We start from the raw sequence: 19,526 nt of genomic DNA, 5'->3' as shown, positions 1-19,526 counted from the left end.
AGCATTCCATCCCGGGAGTTCTTTGCAAGCTGGCCAGACCTGGGTTTGGACCCTTTGTGGACCGGTCACTAGTTCTCTGACTTGGCACAAGTAGCTCCACTTTTCTGAGCCTCTGTTGTAAAATGGAGATGGGATTGTCATCTCCTTTGCGGATCCTTGTCAGGGTCACATGAGATTGTATATATAATGCACAATAGTGCCTGCATGTGCTCCATTCAGATGGACTATGATCCTTAATAAAAGTGTCTGAAGCCGGGTGTGGGGGCGCACACTTGTAATCCTAGCAGTTTGGGAGGCTGAGGCAGGAGGATATCAAGTTCAAAGCCAGCTTCAACAACTTAGTGAGGCCCTAGCAACCTAGTGAGACCCTGTCTGTAAATAAAAAATAACAAGGACTGGGGGTGTAGCTCAGTGGTAAAGCACCCCGGGTTAAATTCCCAGTACCACTCCTGCCCCCTATAAGTGGCTAAAGAACTGAGGAGGTCAATCAAATGCACCCTCACAGGAGATGAGATGTCCCCCAAGTTGGTAGTTATACTTTGACCAGTTTACTCTGCACTCCCCCACATTATGGGGGCATGCTCCCCTTCATAATCTCCACCCACCACTAGAATGGAGTCCCTAAGACAAGAAAGAGGAACATTTATTCATAAGAGAAATGGGGAATCTGGTTTTCTGAGCCAGCTCTTCCAAACGACACTTTGAAGAACTCAGTTGAGAGCATTTTAGATATCAACTATCTAAGGAGGCAAATGCTCCATCTCCTTGGTTGGGTTGCCAAGTTGAAATACAGGGTACTCAATTAAATTTGAATTTTAGATAAATAATAAATAACTTTAAAATGTAAGTATGTCCCAAATATTGCAGAGGATGTACGAATACCAAACAACAAAAAAATTCACTGTGTATCTGACATTCAAAATGTAATTGGGTGTCCCGTTTTTATTCTAACTCTCCTAACTTTGATATCCCTACTGCTCATCAATCAAGACTGTAGAAAGGTAGTGGGAGCAGGACCTCCCAGTTACTGAGAAATGGGAGTGGGATCTCTTTTATTTGGCCTGGCAGGTAGCAGGTTGGGTAAGTGATTGAGGGAACAGATAAGCTGACTAGGTTGCCAGGCAACAGGAATATCAATAAACATTGTTGATTATCAGTGGGAGGGGAGGAGTAGAAGGAGAAAAGAGAAAGTGGGAGAGTTCTGAGAAGGAGGTTTTGCAAATATCCTTGGCCTGTGAGCAGCTTCCTCCAACTGCCCAGATATCCATGGCCCTTTCAGGACCTTCCCAGTGCCCCCTGGTTTCTTCTGACAGGTCATAACTGGAGACCTAACTCTTTAAAAAAAAAAAAAAAAGAAAAGAAAAAAATATTTTGGAGTAGTAGGTGAACACAATATCTTTATTTTATTTTTATGTGGTGCTGAGGATGGAACCCAGTGCCTTATACGTGCTAGGCGAGCACTGTACGAGAGTCACAACCCTAGCCCCAAGACCCAAATCTTTGTCACAGTGCCTGCCCCCAACTCTGGAGGAGGTGGAGGTCCTGAATAATGAGGGGTCAAGGTTTTGGAGTGAATCACTCAGAGTCTTGGTGGAAAGTCACATGACCTTTGGCTGCGCTGGGGAGTTTCAACACAACTTGCAACCCTCCCAACCCCAGTGACCGCGCATCTAAGAGGGCTTTGTTCAAGTGAAACTCGCCAGTCCCAGTGAGTGATTTCAATTAGGCAATATTTACCCAGGGAAACGACAAGTTGTATATGGGTTTCCATCCAAGTGCAGATCAAGGCTCTGGAAGCCAAAGGAAGTTAGGCTATTGAGAAACTTCCCATGTACCAATCATGGTCGAAATAAGGTTCTTTCCATGATCTTCCAGGGGTGGAGATGGAGACTTTTTTGGTTTGGTTTTGTTTTTCCGTCTTTCTGCTCTTTGGCTTTGGAAAGTCCCAAGGATCCAGCACATCAATAAATGAAGGTACAGCCCTGGCTTTGCCTCACACTCCTTTAAGGACCTGTTTCTCTCCTTAAAAAAAAAAAAAAAAAAAAAAAAAAAAAAATTCTGGGCTCCATCTTAATCCCAACTGCTTAAATCAACTCCAATAGCTCTTTTTAAAATCTGCCTTCTGACTCATACATACAGTCCCTGTTCACTGACCCAGGGGGCAGCTTTTTCATTCCAATTCTTTGGGACCTTGAGACCCCATGCGTTTTTCTCTTGAAGTTTTCAAATGGCATTAACCAAGTAAAACTGGGTATTCTCAGCCAGAATATCCACAGATTTATTATTTTTCACTCAGAAAACTGCTTTCCCTGGGCTTGAGAGAAGGGTTTAGGAGTAGCCTGAAATTGATCTTATACATTATTTAGAACTAGTCTGCTCGGTTTTGGATCCAATCTTCCCTAAGCCCTTGTCTTTCTTGGGTGAATAACTCACATGTGAAGTCACTAGTTAAACCTTATGGCCAAAAGCCATATTAGCAATTTAGAAATATAAGAGTTGGATTCTTTTTGCTGGAGAGAGAGAGAGAGAGAGAGAGAGAGAGAGAGAGAGAGAGAGAGAAGAGGTTGCCACAAAGGTTAGCTAAACAATTTTGGTAGAGATGTGCTTTGTACAGGTTGCGGTGACTAGGGAAAACTTGGAGTCAGAGATTCAATGACAGAACTTGACTAAGAGAGTCAAGTTATAATACTATAATTTACCTGACATAGGTCAGGATTCCAGACATAACTGCACACAATAGGAAACTGGATATAATGGGGAGAAACTAGAAATAAGGGCTGCCAAACTGGGACAGGGTTGGTGTGGAGATAGAGGATAGAGGGAAGGGGGTAGAAGATGGCCCATGCTTCATGGTCAGGATCAAAGCCACAAGACAAGCAAAGTCTGTACCAAAGGTATAACAAGATTTATACATAGTTAATGCAAATAGCCAGAAATAGCCCCCAAACTAGGAATAATGGGTCAGAGGTTGGGGAACCCATAGCAATTGGCAATCAGAAATCCAGAAGGGCCTCAGGAGGTACTGGGGATGTCTGTGGGCCATGCAGTGTGCCCCAGTCCCACTGGGTTAGGGTGAGATTCTGAGGGGGAGAGTGGAAAGGATTAACTGGAGTGGCAGAGGGAATCTTCTAGGGAGAGAAAACCAGGATCAGCCTTGGAGGAATTAAACTTTAGGGCAGATTCCCAGGTCCTCAGGCGCAGGTGATGAGGCAAAAACTAACACAGAAATAAGACCCAAGGTTGAGAGTTGGACTTAGTCCAGGACTTAGTGCAATTCGATGCTGACTGACATCAAGAGGGTGGGGACCCAACTTCTCATATCCTTCCCGCCTGGGGTTAGGATTGACCCTGAAGGCTGGCATGGGGCTAAACTAGGATGTGAAGTGAAGGGAGGAGAGGGGAGAGGGGCTAGGGACTAGCAAAATCTGACAGTGAAATCTACATTCAGCCTTTATAATCCTGTAAAAGATAGATTTAAAAAAAGAAGGTATTCTAACCATTTGATCATGAAATAATTAGGACAAATTAGAACATAAATAACAGGTTGAATTCAAACAAGATAAATTAGGATTTCCCAATTGGCTTTGGATTTCTTATCACTTTCCATTTGAATTTTCAACATTCTTCCTCCTTTTTACATTGGGTATATAAGAACAGAAAAATAGGGACTGGGGATGTGGCTCAAGTGGTAGCGCGCTCACCTGGCATGCGTGCGGCCCGGGTTCGATCCTCAGCACCACATACAAACAGGGGTGTTGTGTCTGCCGAATACTAAATAAATAAATAAATAAATGTTGAAAATTCTCTCTCTCTCTCCCTCTCTCTCACTCTTTCTTTAAAAATAAAAAGAATAGAAAAATAATTTTATCTCTAGGGTTTTCCAAGAGTGAAACGTGCCAACCATTTATTATGTGGGGAATAAGACCCAAATAATCTAGACATAACCCTAGCAAAGACTTTATTAGCTAATTGGTCTCTGCTGTTCCAATATTGGCTGCAAAGTTTGCATGATAATCTCCAAGTCCCAACAAGTCTTTCTTCGTTAATCTATGTAATAATGGAATCTGCTTACACGTGGTTTCACAGGATTTCAGAAGTGAGGAGGGAAAGAAGGGAGCACTTTTTTTTTTTTATCTAGAAATGAAAATGAATTAATTTTCTTCAAGGAACTGACACTTAAACTACTTGGAGTTTAACCTGCTGATGTGGAAAGTGTTAAGGAAAGTTGTGATTACCCAGGGAGAAAATACTTTCAGTGTGAAATATGATGGTTTTGTCTCTTGATTCCCAGGGTAAATGTCTCCCTCCCCTACATTGGGAATGGAAAAGACAAGAGGAAAAAGAAGCCCATGGTTTATAATTTGTCCTTCTGTGTAATGTGATTCCCCCAACAGGTCTGATAGGATTTTTCATTGCCTTCGGCATTGCCATGGGGAAGATGGGTGAGCAAGCCAAGCTGATGGTGGAGTTCTTCAACATTTTGAATGAGATTGTGATGAAGTTAGTGATCATGATCATGTGGTAAGTTGTGTGTTCTTTATCGTAGTGGGGAATGCCAAGGCCTAGGGGTCCCCAGAGGACTCTGGACCCTCCCTGCAGGAAAGAGTGGGTATGCACTGTCAAGTGGCTTTCTAGAAAGACCTTGAGAAAGGATGGAAATATTTTCTTGAGCTTCCCCTAGAACAGGGGCCAACATATAGTGACCGTGGAGTCAAATCTGATGTATCATCTATTTTGTAGGTCCCATAAGCTGAGGATAGGTTTTACTGTTTTAAGTGTCTGTCTTGGTTCAGGCTGCTGTAACAAAGTACTGAGTAGCTCATCCATGACAGAGATTTGCTGTTCAGAGTTCTGGAGGCTGGCAGTCTGAGATCCGGGTGCCAGCATGGTTGGGTTCTGGTGAGGGTCCTCTTCTAGGTTGTAGATGACCAACTTCTCACCGGATCTTCACTTGGTGAAAAGAGAGTTAGAAACCCTCTTATATCCTTTATAAGGACATTCTTTCAGTTCATTCCAGCTGCTATAACAAAATGCCTTAGACTGGGTAAATTATGAAGAATAGAAATCGACTGCTCATAGTTCTATAGGTTAGGAAGTCCAAAATCAAGGCGTCAACAGCCTTGGTGTCTAGTGAGAGCCTTTTCCTCATAGAGGAAATGCTATAGTATCTCTTGAAGATGCTGGTAGGATTTCCCCTTCTTCTACTGTTTTCTCTTTGTTTTCCACTATACAAAGTCTAATCTGGGACAGAAAAGATCCATTCTTTATAGGACATATTAGAGCACATACAGGATTGCCTGGAGCCCTTAGTTTGGGCAACGATTTAGCAGATAAAACTACACATGACATACATATTTTCTCTACACTAGAAGAAGCTATGAATTTTCATAAAGTATATACTGCCTGGCTCTTCACATAAAAAGTTTGCTGATCTCTATCCTGGAAGAAAAAGGAACAAGACTGAAAAACCAACCAGCAATACTACAGATGAACCGTATCAGAGATGTAAGACCAATCCAAGATACCAGGGACAAGGCCCGATCCAAGGAGTGTGGAGATTCTGATCCAATATTCTAAACTCCAAACTAATGTCTTCAACCCGGGTCACTCATGATTCATACAGAAAAGGAAAGAGGCAGTTGTCAGCCATGTATGCAACAGTGAGGTTGCAGAGGTTGTGCTAAAACCGGATGTGCTCTTAGAAATCTGGTCTCACCCACTGGTTTCCCAACTCTGCTGAGTGTTTACTAAACAATACTACATAAAGCAGAATAGGCCTCTCGTCTACATATTAGAATCTGCTCTTGTTCCCTAGAATTCATAGCAGAATGTACATCCTTGTTCTAAAGACACAGTTTATATTTCTGAATATGATGCCAACCATGTGGATAATGTATAAAAATTGTGTTCATCTATACCAACATCATTTCTACTGAACCCTTGCAGAAAATGGAATCTTCTAGGCAATCTGGATGAGTCAGGGGGATAGAGCGTAGTCTTCCTTCTCCTCGTGGGTGAAGGGTGGTGTGGATTAAGAAGTTTCCCATTCATTGAAACCAAAACTCTTACAGATTTAGCCTTCTTCCCTGGGAGATGAAGGGCCATTGTGAGGCATGATTCCTGACAGCTGTCTGGTTGCCTCATCTAGGTAATCGGGAGGGTGTTCTGCGTATGAGGTGCCAATTCTACACATTCTGTTCATTCTTTAGCCACCTCATCATCATCATTTGATAATGACATATGTGTGAGAAGGCTCTGGGAAAATAGCCAACCACCCTTTAACTGAGCCCTCAAGTTAAAATCATCAGAGTTCTTTTGTATTCTTCTCTATGTAATAGTAAAAGTTTGAAATAGTAGCAAAATATAGCATCAAGAAACTAATAATAGTAATTATTAACTTTTAACAGTTGTTAAATTCTTGGTATTTGTTCATTATTATTGTGATTACTGTATATGTATTAACCCATCTATTATTGAGGAAATTATAGTTATTATTGTTAAATCACAGTTAAGATTTACCAAATTCCTGCTATATGCTTGATATAGTTCTATTTATTTTACATGCCTTAACTCACTCATTCCTCACAATAGTAACTAGATACTTAATAGATACATAAATAGATACTTCTTTTAGCCCATTTTCCAGGTGAGAAAACTAAGCACAAAGGTCGACTTTCCCAAGTTCTTTGGAGCTATATGAGCTACCTAACTCAATTTCGTTCTGTCTTCAGATCAGATTGAATCTGAGATCCTCCTGTTACAGGCTGTGTGAACTTGGGCAAGTTAGACTCATTCTAAACCCCAGTATCTTCACTGTAAAATGAGATGATTGTAGAATTCATGTCATTGGGTTGCTACGAGAATTAGGTGAGACTGTAAAACAGTCCTGGAACATTTCCTGTGTGTCAGGAACTGTCTGAGTGCTTTGCACAAATTAGTATCAAAACGGTAATTTTGAGATTAGCGTCATTATCATCAATTTGAGCCATATCTTGCGTATTTCTGTGTTCAGGAATTCTCTATAAAGCCCGAAACACCCTTCATTTTGGTGTGATTTTTTTCATATCCTCTTTTTTTCTTTTTTGGAAAATCTGAAAAACTTAAGTAGAAGGTAAAACTCCTCATAATCTTCTACTCTGAAAACAAAAAGTAACAAGCAAAATCTCCATGCACCCTTCTAATTCTTTCTCCCACTTAGCCACCTGCCTTCCACCAACCTTCCACACTGTTAAAATGAAACTTATTAGTGACACTTGTTAAGAAAGTGAGGAAGGCATTATTCAGGACCATCTTGAGGTCTGGGGACCGTGGCAATGGGATGATGCCATGGAGGAGAGAGAATAGGCTCCACCTCTAGTACAGCTGGGCAAGTGGGGAATTGGGAGCCAAGGAGCAGGCTGGAGGTCAGTGGAGGGAAAATTTCTAAGCGGTCATGAAGAGTGAGAGATTGTGGCTAAACTGACTTAGTGGCATTCTGGCTACCGACGGGTCGGGGTGAAGACATCAGCTGGGAGATGGAGGATGAGGAACCTGATCAGATATGCACAGTGATGAGAAGTGAGGATGGGATTCCTGCTAAGTGACTCAGAAAGGCTCTTTCAGGAAGAACAGGGGTGGACCTAGAAGGTGGAGGAGCCCCACTAAATTTAGTCAGCCCGTCTATTCTCTCATTCAGTACATGTCTCGTCTGTGCCAATAGTGATTCCAGTCACTGGTGATATCGTGGCGAATAAGACAGAGGAAGTTCCCTGCCCTCATGAAGCTTATATTCTAGGGAAAGGAGAGAAGAGAGAACAAACGGAAGCACATAATTCAAGTAGTAATAAGTTCTACCAAGACAATAAAGCAGGGATGTGGGATAGAGTGATATGGGGGTGGGGGTGAGGAGCCAGGCAGGGCTCTCCTGAGGGGAAGGCAATGCCATGAAGACCTGAAGAGTAGGAGGGTTTTGAAGATCAGGACAAAGGTCTGCAGTGGCCAGAGTGTGGTCAGTTGGTGAGACAGGGATAGAAAGCAAGGGAGGTGGACAGGCAGATAGATAGTAGACAGAACAGGAGAACCCTGCAGGCCAGGTGATGGACTGGGGTTTATTTACTTGTGAAACTAAATTCATGGGGGTTTTCCCCTCCCTTTTTTTTGGAGGGGTGGGGAGGTGGGCAACAACCCTGGAGTCTATATGAACTGAATTTTACTCTTTCCAGATAAAAGTTCTAATCTACATGTGGTGACTCTCAACAAAAATTCCTCTTTGGGTAACTGAAATAACTATCCCTACTTGGGAAAAAAATTGAGGTTTGGAGCTTTTCTGAGCCTGAGTCCAGACACCACTTTGAATCAACTCTTGGGATGTGGGGTTACCTCTTTATTGATGGTCTCTTTTAATTCTGAATTCTCTTGAGATCCATCCAAACTGTCACATAGGGGGTTGCTACTGGAAACTATGGGACAGAACCAGAGGGAGTTTAGAGCAGGACTGAGAAAGTCCCTTGGCTTACCTCCATTCCCAGAGACTATCCTACCATCTGTCCCAAGCTTGAAAGTCCCAAATTTATCATTTTGGTGGGTTGGACGTCAAAGGTCTTGAGTAAATTGGAGCTAAGGTAAATGGTCTCCAAAGGCTTAACCAAGTTCTATTTGCAGTTCCTCATTGGCCGATGAGATTCTCGTTCCTTGAAACAGTGGTTTCCAAACACATCAGGCCAGCTTTAGGTGGTGAGTTTTGGGAACACACACTGTTAAGATAACCGGGCAGTGGTGACACAGGTGGCCCATGAGTGCAGACACTGATGGGTTGAGTGCTGGGGATGAGTTTGTGGAGTGGAGACCACAGGAAGGGGCATCTTACTGGGCAAGTGGGGAATTGGGAGAACTGAGGTTCTTACTGGGTAGAGGCTGGAATGGCTGTCACAGCAGTAAGAACAAGACTCAGGCCAGCTCTTGATGATTAGTGGCCTTGACACAATGAACAGAACTGAGACTATCACCAGCTGAGGGTGGCATGGGAGTGAATTCACACCTGCAGCTCAGGGCTCATGTCCTTCTAACTTAAAAACAGGCCCAAGAATGACTGGACATCACTTTTTACTTTTCTACAGAACTCTCAGTTGGTCGTGTAGCCTCTTGACTTTGTTGGTTTGTGACTTTGTTGGCTTCGTCTCAGAAACTTTGAGTGGTGACTTTAGACCCTGGGCGTAGACCCTATCTTTTCTATGGAATGTCATTTTCAATGAGATGATTCGTTGATCTGGAAGCCAGGAACTCAGAATCTCAGCTTCTGAGTGAAGACTTGGTACTTGTTTGAAAAACAGTTGCAGGGAAGTAACAGCCCCTAACCTTATCCCAGAACAAAGGCACTTTTCTTGTCCTACTCAATGCTCATACTAGTCCTGGATACCAAGGTGTCTGGTAAACAAGGGCTCCTGCATTCCACGTTGATTGACCAGAACACTTCACCTTCTGTCCCTTGACTAACACTCTCCATTGACACTGGGAGCTCCTGCTTTCCCCGTGAGCGGAGGGCTCCAGAGGTAAACTGCTGCCTCTCTCTAGTCCATTTGGCTCTGGCTCAAATGAGCTCTCCAGGGCACTCCAATAGCTGGTCTTCCTTGGCAAAGAGCCTTGAAAACATTTTGTCTCCATTCTACAAACTGCTTGACCCAGATTGGGAGAGGGAGGGGGAGTGGAACGGCACCCAAAACAGCTCATGTCTGTGTTTTTTTCTGGACATCGTTAAAGGGTGATTGGTGCTTGGGAAAGAATTGATCTCTTGGTTTATGAAGATAAATACATTCTGGCTGTATAAGAAGGTGTGTTTCTGCTTAGTTATTTACAACGAGACTACCCTGCTGACTTATGAGTTGTTGTGACCACGGATACACCAGGAGAATGTAAGACAGTGGGAAAGACAACGGATCATGACAGAGGTTTCAGCCTTTCTAATGTCTAGGAAAGTAGGCCTCAATCAAGGCCAGCCTGTGCCCCAGGGAAAGATCATAAGGGCCAGGCTGGAGGGTCTTCAGGAAAGAGAGGGGTTATGCTCCTGTTCTATCTCATCGCTGTCAGTTACTATCCTGGCTCACCCAGGATAAACTTCCTCTTGAGATAATATTTTGCTCATAAAAGCATCTGCCATTGGGTGGCCTGCGAGATGTCTTAGGAAGCCTCTTTAATTCCGAGTTGACTCATTAAGCATTGACGATGAGGGGACACTGTATACGTGTGACCCCAGAGCCTCTGAGGGATTCCTGTGTCAGGAGTCAGAGAACTAACGGTCCTGGCAGGCCCGGAGGAGGAGGTTCAGTTTCAGCCATGCGCTCATATGTGTGTTCAAAAGTTTCAAACTCACAGCACCAGGTGAGGTTGGAGTCAGTCTCCGTACACCTGGACAGCCGTGTCTGCAAAATGGGGATCAGGCAAGGTCACATAGCTGACAGGTGGCTGGACCAGCCTCGTGTCTTCTGCTGTTGCCTGTGTGACTCGCACCTGCTCTTCTGTAACCCAGAGAAAGACTTGGTCCAGGTGCAACTGAAAAACACAAGTCCCTTGAGGCAATTGCTTTCTTTCCAGACTCCCTGCCCCTGTGGGGAGCCTTATGTGGGGGCTTCATTCACCCCATGGTCTTTCTCACAAATATGTTTATCATTTTAAATAACATATCAACCTTCCTACAAATATGTTCATTTCAGCCAGAAACTATCACAGGCTGAACAAATTCATGTCCCAGCAATACCACATGGGATAAAAGAGAAGAAGAAGAAGGAAAAACAGGATGTTGCCAACATACAGAGAATAAGCTCAAGATGAGAGAGAAAACAGTTGGCTTTCCCAAGGGTGGGAACCAAACCAGTTCCCAAGCTCTCCATAAAACAACGATAAGCTAGGGATAGATGATAAGCTTATAGGGCAGATGGGGACGTGGTGGGTTGTCTGCTTATCTTCCAATAACTGGGATTCCTCACTAAAGGGAAGTCACTTGGCTTGAGAGAGGAAAACCCCTGGGTAGTGGAGATCCACAGACCTGAGTTGTTCTTTTACTTCCTGGTCCTGTGGTTCTTAGGCTGCTTATTGAACTTCCCCAAACTACAGTTTCTTCACTTGCCATATGAGAATAACGATGTCTAGATTTTAGTGTTGTGGTGAGAATTAAATGAGGCTCTAAGCCGGGTGCGGTGGTAGTACATGCCTGTAGTCCCAGCAGCTAGAGAGGCTAAGGCAGGAGGATAGAGAGTTCAAAGCCAGCCTCAGCAAAAGTGAAGCACTAAGCAACTCAGTGAGACCCTGTCTCTAAATAAAATACAAAATGGGGATAAGGATGTGTCTCAGTGGTTGAGTTCCCTGGAGGTCAATCCCCAGTAAAAATAGATAAACAAACAAACAAACAAATAAATAAATAAAGGAGGCTGAGTGTCCCTTTTTCACCAGGGTGCTTGAAAACACAACAAACAGTGGTCAGCTTTATTGTCAAGGAAGAAGTAGTTTCAGGCTTAGAATTAGTAAAACCACACTTCTCTAAATGCACACTTTGGTTTCAGATGGTTTTCTTATTTTGGTAGTGTTCTCTCTCTCTCTCTCTCTCTGTGTTTGAATATACATATATTCCCTGCCTTCCAAGCAATGCAAATTTACAAACCCCAGTTTATAAATTTCTGAAAAGCTCTAAAAGTTATCCCCAATGTCTAAGAAGGAGCTCCAGGGCACAAAAATCCAACAAGTCAGTTTCCCAGAGATAGAACCCTCACCTCTCACTTTTTCACTTGGCGGCTCAAGAAAGACCGTTGAGGTGAAAGGTGATAAGGCGTGTCCCTCTTATTCCCCAAACGCACCTCAGCAGCACAGTGTGCCTTTGGACTCTTCGTCAGAGCAGGCGTCACTAGGTGCATAAACCAGACTTCAGTTAAAGCCGTTAATCCAGAGGGAAAATAACATCTATTGAATCTCATGACCCCTTTTCTGAGCAGAACTCTTTTTGTGCGGAAAATGAACGGTTTCCCTGAGGGTGAAGCACACAGGGGGGCCCTGATTTGAGTTCTGAATCCCCTAATGATCTCTTCAATGCCCTTTCTTTCCTGTGTGTTTTTCAGGTACTCCCCCCTGGGTATCGCCTGCCTAATCTGTGGGAAGATCATTGCCATCAAGGACTTAGAAGTGGTTGCTAGGCAACTGGGGATGTACATGGTCACCGTGATCGTGGGCCTCATCATCCACGGGGGCATCTTTCTCCCTTTGATTTACTTTCTGGTGACCAGGAAAAACCCGTTCTCCTTTTTTGCTGGCATTTTTCAAGCTTGGATCACTGCCCTGGGCACTGCTTCCAGGTAGAGAATATGAGAAATCACCTTTCTTTCTGCTTCGTCCTTTGCCCCATTGGCCACTTCCCATTTCTCAAAATCCTCCCTTTGCAAAGTTCAATGAGAACGCTTTTCACCAATTATTAAAATCCTTTAGGAAAGGTGAACACTTCAAATTTCTGACCTTTTTCTAGGAACCTCCAAGCCTTCTGATGAACATTTTTGTTGCTGTGCAACTGAACTGGAAACATGATATTATGTTTTTAAATGAATGCACACTATCGATTTGCTTGCCTAACTTGCTACATAAATCATTGATTCCGTTTGGTTTTATGTCTTTTCCAGAAGGGTGTTACAGGATGTTGTTCAATTAACATCCCACCTATGATTTGGAAACATGATATAAAAAAGTTTCACTCTTGAGATTTGGGGAAACGATTTTTCAAAAGGAGGAGGGCTTTTACAGGGTGAATGGTATATTAAGTGAGATTTTTCCAACAAAATGAGCCAAGCCTCAAAGCCAAGCCTTTGCCCTCAATATGAACCTTTAATGGGCCATTCTGCCCCAGCTTAATTTTTTTTTTTCTCAAAATCAAATTGACTTGACTTGACCTTGACATAGAGTCAGATCCTCCATGACCTCATGCCAGTGCCTAGGGAGCCAAGGAGCATCCCAAATATATACAAGGAAAATAATTTTTTAAAATATAATCTTGGAGCCCAATTAGCAAAAGCAACACATGATAAAAAAATAAAGAAATATGAATACATAAGAAATGCCTGGTTATTTAGAATTTCAAAGACTTAAAGAGTTTTATTACTTCAGAATTCTATAGTTGTTTTATTTTTGCCTCTGTGTCCGTAGATCAAAAAATTAAGTCTGAGATCATGAAACAGATGGCAGTGAGGCCAGCAAACTCTGAATCCCACAGCTTGAAGCCAGATCCTGGTTGCTAAGCCCACACACCGCTGGTGAGGTGGCCCCTCTGTGACACAGGTGTGGCCAAGCTAGCCTAAGGCTACTGAGCAGGCCGTCAGTGTTTCCTGAAGTGACCTACCAGGCCCAAAGTGGTAACCACCTGGGAAGCCAAATTATATTTCCATCTTGCAAATCAATGAGAATTTGGTATTAACAGAACACAGGCTCTCCTAAAAAGCTAAAATATATACATACCATCCTGGGGACCCAGATTCAGCATCTTATTTCCTAAGATGAAGGGAAACACTTGAAAATTTGCTTTTTTTTTTTTTTTTACTTGGTTCTATAAATTATCTGTGGCTAAGTATCTCTATCTATAAAGATCCTCTCCCTTTGGAGGAAAAGTAAATCTTTTTTTTTTTTTTTTTCAAAACTAAAAACAACCTTACTCGATTTTATTTTTGATTACTAATTATGAGTGTGGTATTTGCTCATAGTGATAAAGTTCAGATAGTGAATAAAATTTTGAATAATATAATGAACATGACAAGTTAGTTATTTTATCCCCAAGTGATGATTGCTAATAACTTTTTAGTTAATCTTTATAGTTACATATATCTGTCCAGTCTTACTATGTATATATTGATTTGGAAACTGCTGTTTTTCACTGATCAAATACAATAAAAAATTATGTTCATTCATAGATTTTTTTTACTACTATTTTGTAAAGTACTGTATGTACTATGGTACAAACTCCATCCCTTTCCACCCCCAGTAATATACATTTAAAGCCTGTCTATTAAAGGGGGCTGTGACAAGAATCCTTGTAGGTATATCTCTGCAAGTTTATCTGATAATCTGCGAAGGACATACTTCTAGAAGTGGAACTCCTGAGTCAAATGGTGGACATATTGACAGTTTTGAAACATATCACCCAATTGCAATGCAGAAAAGTTCACTATTTTATGCACGCCCTAACTAGAGTGAGCCCTTCCCTACCTACCTGCCAGGAAGGCCAGATATTCTGAATACGTATTGGTCACTTTAACACATTCCAGTCTCATTGGTGAAAAGCTATCCCATTGAATCTGTATATCTTGGAGTACTAACAAGGGGAAACATCTTTTCCCATGCTTATTGATCCTTCTCCCCTCCCTGCCCACCCTGCACTACCTTTTGAATTGTATGTGAACCAGCTCGTTTTTTGTTTTGTTTTGTTTTGTTTTTTAAATCCTCTTCTGCTCTGTTTTCAAGCTTTTTTTGTGTGTCCTGTGCCACATGTTGCAATGATGCCCCTCTCCACTTGACTTGGCCAAAAAAAATTCACAGTGCTCTTTTGCCACCAAAAGTTTTAAATTTATCCCTTGTCAAAACTATAAACATTTCCCTCACTATAAATTTTAAGGAATTTCAGTTTTGCTCAAGCATATGTTTCTATTCACAATTTCAAAATATTACTTTGTGTTTTCTTCTAGTACCCTTATGATTTTTATCTTTAAATGGTTTCAAAAATATACATATTTTTTTCTTTTGAATGAGCAGACCATTATTCCAGTGCTTTTTAGGATGAGATGAGTCAAGGCATATCCTCGTATTTAAATCAAAGGTAAATGCTTGGACCAAGACTGCAAATATTAGAATTATTTCTCCCTTTACCCCTGCATTTCATTTGAAAAAAACATATGGTTTTAATCTTCCCCTAAAAACATAATTTTTGCCTGGATGTGGAGTTTCCTTTTTGAAAAAGGCAATGTGGCAGGAATCACATACCAAAAATTAATTGAGAATTTCTTTGTCATAATGGACACAAGGGAGATTTAAAAAAAAATCCCAGGGACAGTCTGTTAAATACACTTTCTGCTTCTTTGTACCTTATTCTGAATGAGGACATTGAAAGTGGTTGATTTGCTGTTCTCGATGGGTACAGAGTCTGGTGACAAGGAAGACAGATGGAGGGGTGTGGCCCAGGTCAGACCTCTGTGCATCCCTGGGACTTCAGTGTATGTCATTAAAACTCATCTGGAAAACAGGAAGACTCTCCAGAATCTGACATTATTATTAGCAACATTTGAAGACAGTCCTATGGCCTTTGAGGCAGGAGCCAAAAAGCAGTGCCAGAATGCCAGTCTGTCAACACAGGAAAGCATTGACATTCTCAAGTCCTGGTTTGGATTGATTGGGTCTTTGTGGATTTTCAAGACACAAATATAAAGTCTGTCCAGTGGAGAAATAGAGAATATTTTCATGCCTTACCAATATTTTTTTCCATTTTTTTAATTGTCTAAAGACCCTTTGATGACATTTTGGGAAAATAAATAATAAATATTATGCAATAATAAAAATGAATATATTCCAGTGATCCAGAAGTTTGCTTAGGGCCATGTGATGAAGGATCCAGCTGCCAGCCATGACTGAGCAGCCCTTTTAGACCAGCTATGGTGTCCTGGCAACCCTTCGAAACAGTCCCAGGAAATGATGGGGGAAAAGGGTGAGAGAGATAAAGAGACACTAATTTCTCATTAAAACATCTGGGGCAGCAAGTCAGGTACAATGGCATCTTATGCATGCAAAACAACAGCAAAACAATGTTTCTACTGGGCTTATAATGTTTTAGTAATGGGATAACCCCCAGATATACATTTCTTTTTCTTATGATGAGGCATTATATAGACCTCTGACTTATAATCACAAAGGATGTTCTGGTAAGATGATTCTGAGCCCCCTAAGGTTATTATTATTATTAGCTTGTAAGTCTGTTTAAGATGCATATCAGACCTGTAATCCCAGTGGTTTGGGAGGCTGAGGCAGGATGATCGTAAGTTCAAGGCCAGCCTCAGTAACTAAGCAAGACCTTAATCAACTTAGCAAGACCCTGTCTCAAAATTAAAAAAAAAAAAAAAATGAAAAAGGGCTGGAAATGTGACTCGGTGGTTAAACAGCCCTAGATTCAATCTCTAGTACAAAAAAAAAAAAAAAAAAAAAAAAAAAAAAAAAGTGCAGATTTGGATGTCTCTGATTTCAGAGCTTCTGGGTTCCCTGGTCCTGAACAGTACCTGGGATCTGCACTTCACTTAGATGTTGGTCTTCTCTCACTCTGAGAAACCTGGATTTTTGTTATCTGTGTCTAGCCTATTTGGAGCCCCAATTCTGACTTGCAGAAAGTCGGAAGTATGACTGAGTCTCTAAGTGCAAGAGAGTAAACATTTCCAAATGCTCTCTGCATTCAAGGTTTTCCAGTGCACTGTGCTAAGATTTGAAATAATTCAAAAGAGAATGAGCCACGAAGCACTCTCATGCCATTTGAGTGTTCTACATTGCTTTCCATATTACTTAAATTTTGAAGCAAATCTGCCCAACCGCCTATGCACCTCTCCACAAGGAAATCATATTCTGGCCTTCAGCAGCCTTTGTTCTAAGAAGTCTCTATTTTAGAAGGTATATGGAGATGCCAGGAATTCTAGGCTTTGACACTGGGTCATATGGTTTAATCTCCAACCCACGCCTGGGAGGAGTGTGAGTGAAGTCACTCCATATTGTCTTTGATTAGCTACAGATCACATGCCTTACTGCCCCAAGTCATTATAGAGATTTAGAGTTGGCTGATGGCCATATATCAGGGAGTTGGACTCCATGAAGCTTGGGTTCATGCTGAAGAGTAACTTGACATTTTTGTCCTGCATTCTCTAAATTAGCAGGCCAAGCTCAGGGCAATTCCCAGGGGCTGGATGCAATTCATGTAGTCATTTTGTTGGAAACAGTCTTTCTAGCATGAAATTATGGGTCATTCAAAAATTCCTCAGTCCATTTTACTGTTGACAGCTGAGTCTTTCTCAACTTTTTTTTTTTTTTCAGCCCAATTCATGTGGGCAATCAAATGTGCTACAGTATTTAATCCAAGATGGAAATAGTGACCAAAAGAAAAAGAGAACTTGAAGCTCTGAGTAGACCTCAAAACCAAAACCAACAAAAATATTTTTCTGCCTATTAGCATCTTAATAAGATTGAAGTTGAGCCTCTAACTCACTGGTTTTTAATTTGGCTCCAGATACTGCTTTTCTGCATGTCACATTGCCTGATGAGAACAAAAGAACAAAAAATTTGCAGTGTCATTCCAGTTTGTTCTTTGTCCTAATTCTCCAAAGCAGACATAACCCTCTTTTTCTCTGTTTCTTTCTGTCCCCCAGTGCTGGAACTTTGCCTGTTACCTTCCGTTGCCTAGAAGAAAATCTAGGGATCGATAAGCGCGTGACCAGATTTGTCCTCCCAGTTGGAGCAACCATTAACATGGATGGTACAGCCCTTTATGAAGCGGTGGCCGCCATCTTTATTGCCCAAATGAATGGTGTCATTCTGGATGGAGGCCAGATTGTGACTGTGAGGTGAGGAAGTGGATGGGGGCAGGGCGAAGGGGGATGGGGTCAGCAGAGTGACCACCTTCTACCCTGTTGCATCTCCACACCAACTCAATTTGACAGAGGCTATTTGAATTTCAGTTTTCTTAGTGGATAAAGGAAATAACAGAGGAGGAATTGTTGGCCACCCTCAAGGGGAAAGATTGTGACAGAAAAGCAGCAGACTCATATGAATCCCTTCTGTTTGTATTACACATATTGACTCTATCCAGAAATTGAATATTATTTGATTATTGACAATCCTGTGGTACAGGCAGGGCAATTATTTCTATGCCTATTTAATAAATAAGGAAACTCAGGCTACAGGAAGCATGGATATTTGTCCGAGGTTACACCACTGGTCCTGAGTTGCAAGGCTGTAACTAGGGTTGACATCAGCTGATTCTGGATCTAATTTTTCTTTCATTAAATATTCTTCCTTTAGTATTCCAGGCAGTGATGGCAGAAATTATGAAATGCTGGAAGAAACGATTCCTCAATATGACATATAACATTTTATTACAAATAAATAGCACATATTTTTGTTTTTACTAAAGCTATTTTAAAAAATTCAGAACACTCCCAAGAGGTCATTAAAAATGCATTGCTTCTCTACAAACTTAAAGATCACATTTACTAGCCAGGCCAACTTTTCAGCTTCTTGCTTAGATGTTATTGAAAACATCAGTCTTCAAATGGTTCCTTGTATAGACATTATAGCATGAAATAAAACTCTTTGCAATCATCATTTTAAGATTATCATTCCCAGTCCAACTAAGAGTTCAGATAAGTTAGAAGACAATTTTTGGCTTTGATTAAAGTCAAACAAAACAACACACAAAAAATGAGCTGGCTACTGGTCTTATTCATGTCCTGTTTCTACTCCTAGATTCTCCTTATCTGCAAATAAGGAAGATATTCAGAATTAGGAACTGTAAATTGGTAGTTCATGGGCTGAAGCCAGCTCAGAGTCTCACTTTGTCTGCCCTACAGTATGTTGAAAAAGTTAGAATTTTACTGACTTGTAAGATGGGTTCTTTCCAGTTTTCAACAGCCTCCCCTGCTCCCTGTTATTTGTACCTGTTCCTTGTCACCTACACCACTGTTTGGCTTTTTAAGACAGTTGAGTTTGTGACCTTTGGATTCTATGATTTACATTTTCTTTCCTCCTCTGAGATTCCATGAGATCAGTAAATGCAGGGGACAGGAAGATCACATTCTGTGCAACAAATGCACTTAGAGAAGGAAAATTTCAAGACCATGACATCCAAGTCCCAGGCCCAGTCTGAGAAAAACAATTAAGTAGATGCTGAAACATACTTTTAGTCCCTAAAATGAGAGTAACTCCACTCTTTTGGAACTTCTGAGGTGGCAGTCTCTTTACATATGTCACCTTGAATGTTTCCAATAATCCTGGAGAGAAGCATAGTCACCATTTCCATTTTCCAGAATAGTGAAGTGAGGCTCAGAGTATTTATATGACAAACCTAAGTCTCTATGGGTGCCAGAGGCAGGAGGCAAATCTACTCCATGGCCAACTTCTTTCTGACCCATCATCCCTGCTTTCTGACTTTGACACAAAGGAAAATGCTAGAATCATTATTTGTTGTTTCCCCCTCCACTGGATGGTCAGAAGAGGCAGAGGCCTTTTGTTAAGATTAAGCTTTTTCCAAACCCTAGATAACACTGTCAGCCTTTACTTCAGAAATGCTGGTGATAATCAGGTGTCTGGTTGGCCCACTATTTATTTGACAGATCATTCTCTGGGAGACCTTCAGTGGCCTATGGGTCACTTCAGGAGACTTCTCCTAAGAGATGGGGGCCATTCATGTCTGATTTCTCTACAGGCTGTGCTTCTTGAACACTCCAGTCGCAAGGGATGACCAATGTCTACAGTAATACTGGAATTTGTCACTGGTCGGGTCTTTT

General features: G+C 41.6%; 1 protein-coding gene across 2 annotated transcripts in view; it reads left to right on the top strand.

Moving 5' to 3' along the window:
• The window catches only part of Slc1a2 (solute carrier family 1 member 2), a 50,515-nt gene that overhangs the window by 9,521 nt on the left and 21,468 nt on the right, over positions 1–19,526 (top strand). Inside the window, exons 5-7 of one of the 2 annotated variants that reach the window (XM_076844339.1) lie at positions 4,395–4,521; positions 12,081–12,314; positions 17,391–17,585. In XM_076844339.1, coding sequence (XP_076700454.1) covers positions 4,395–4,521; positions 12,081–12,314; positions 17,391–17,585 — 556 coding nt within the window. The remainder of the gene's footprint in view (positions 1–4,394; positions 4,522–12,080; positions 12,315–17,390; positions 17,586–19,526) is intronic. The other variant, XM_076844341.1, reaches the window with a different exon arrangement.

This window comes from Callospermophilus lateralis, chromosome 2 (genome assembly GCF_048772815.1).
Source record: "Callospermophilus lateralis isolate mCalLat2 chromosome 2, mCalLat2.hap1, whole genome shotgun sequence".
NCBI classification, from domain to species: domain Eukaryota; kingdom Metazoa; phylum Chordata; class Mammalia; order Rodentia; family Sciuridae; genus Callospermophilus; species Callospermophilus lateralis.
This window is presented reverse-complemented; position numbering and strand designations above follow the sequence as displayed.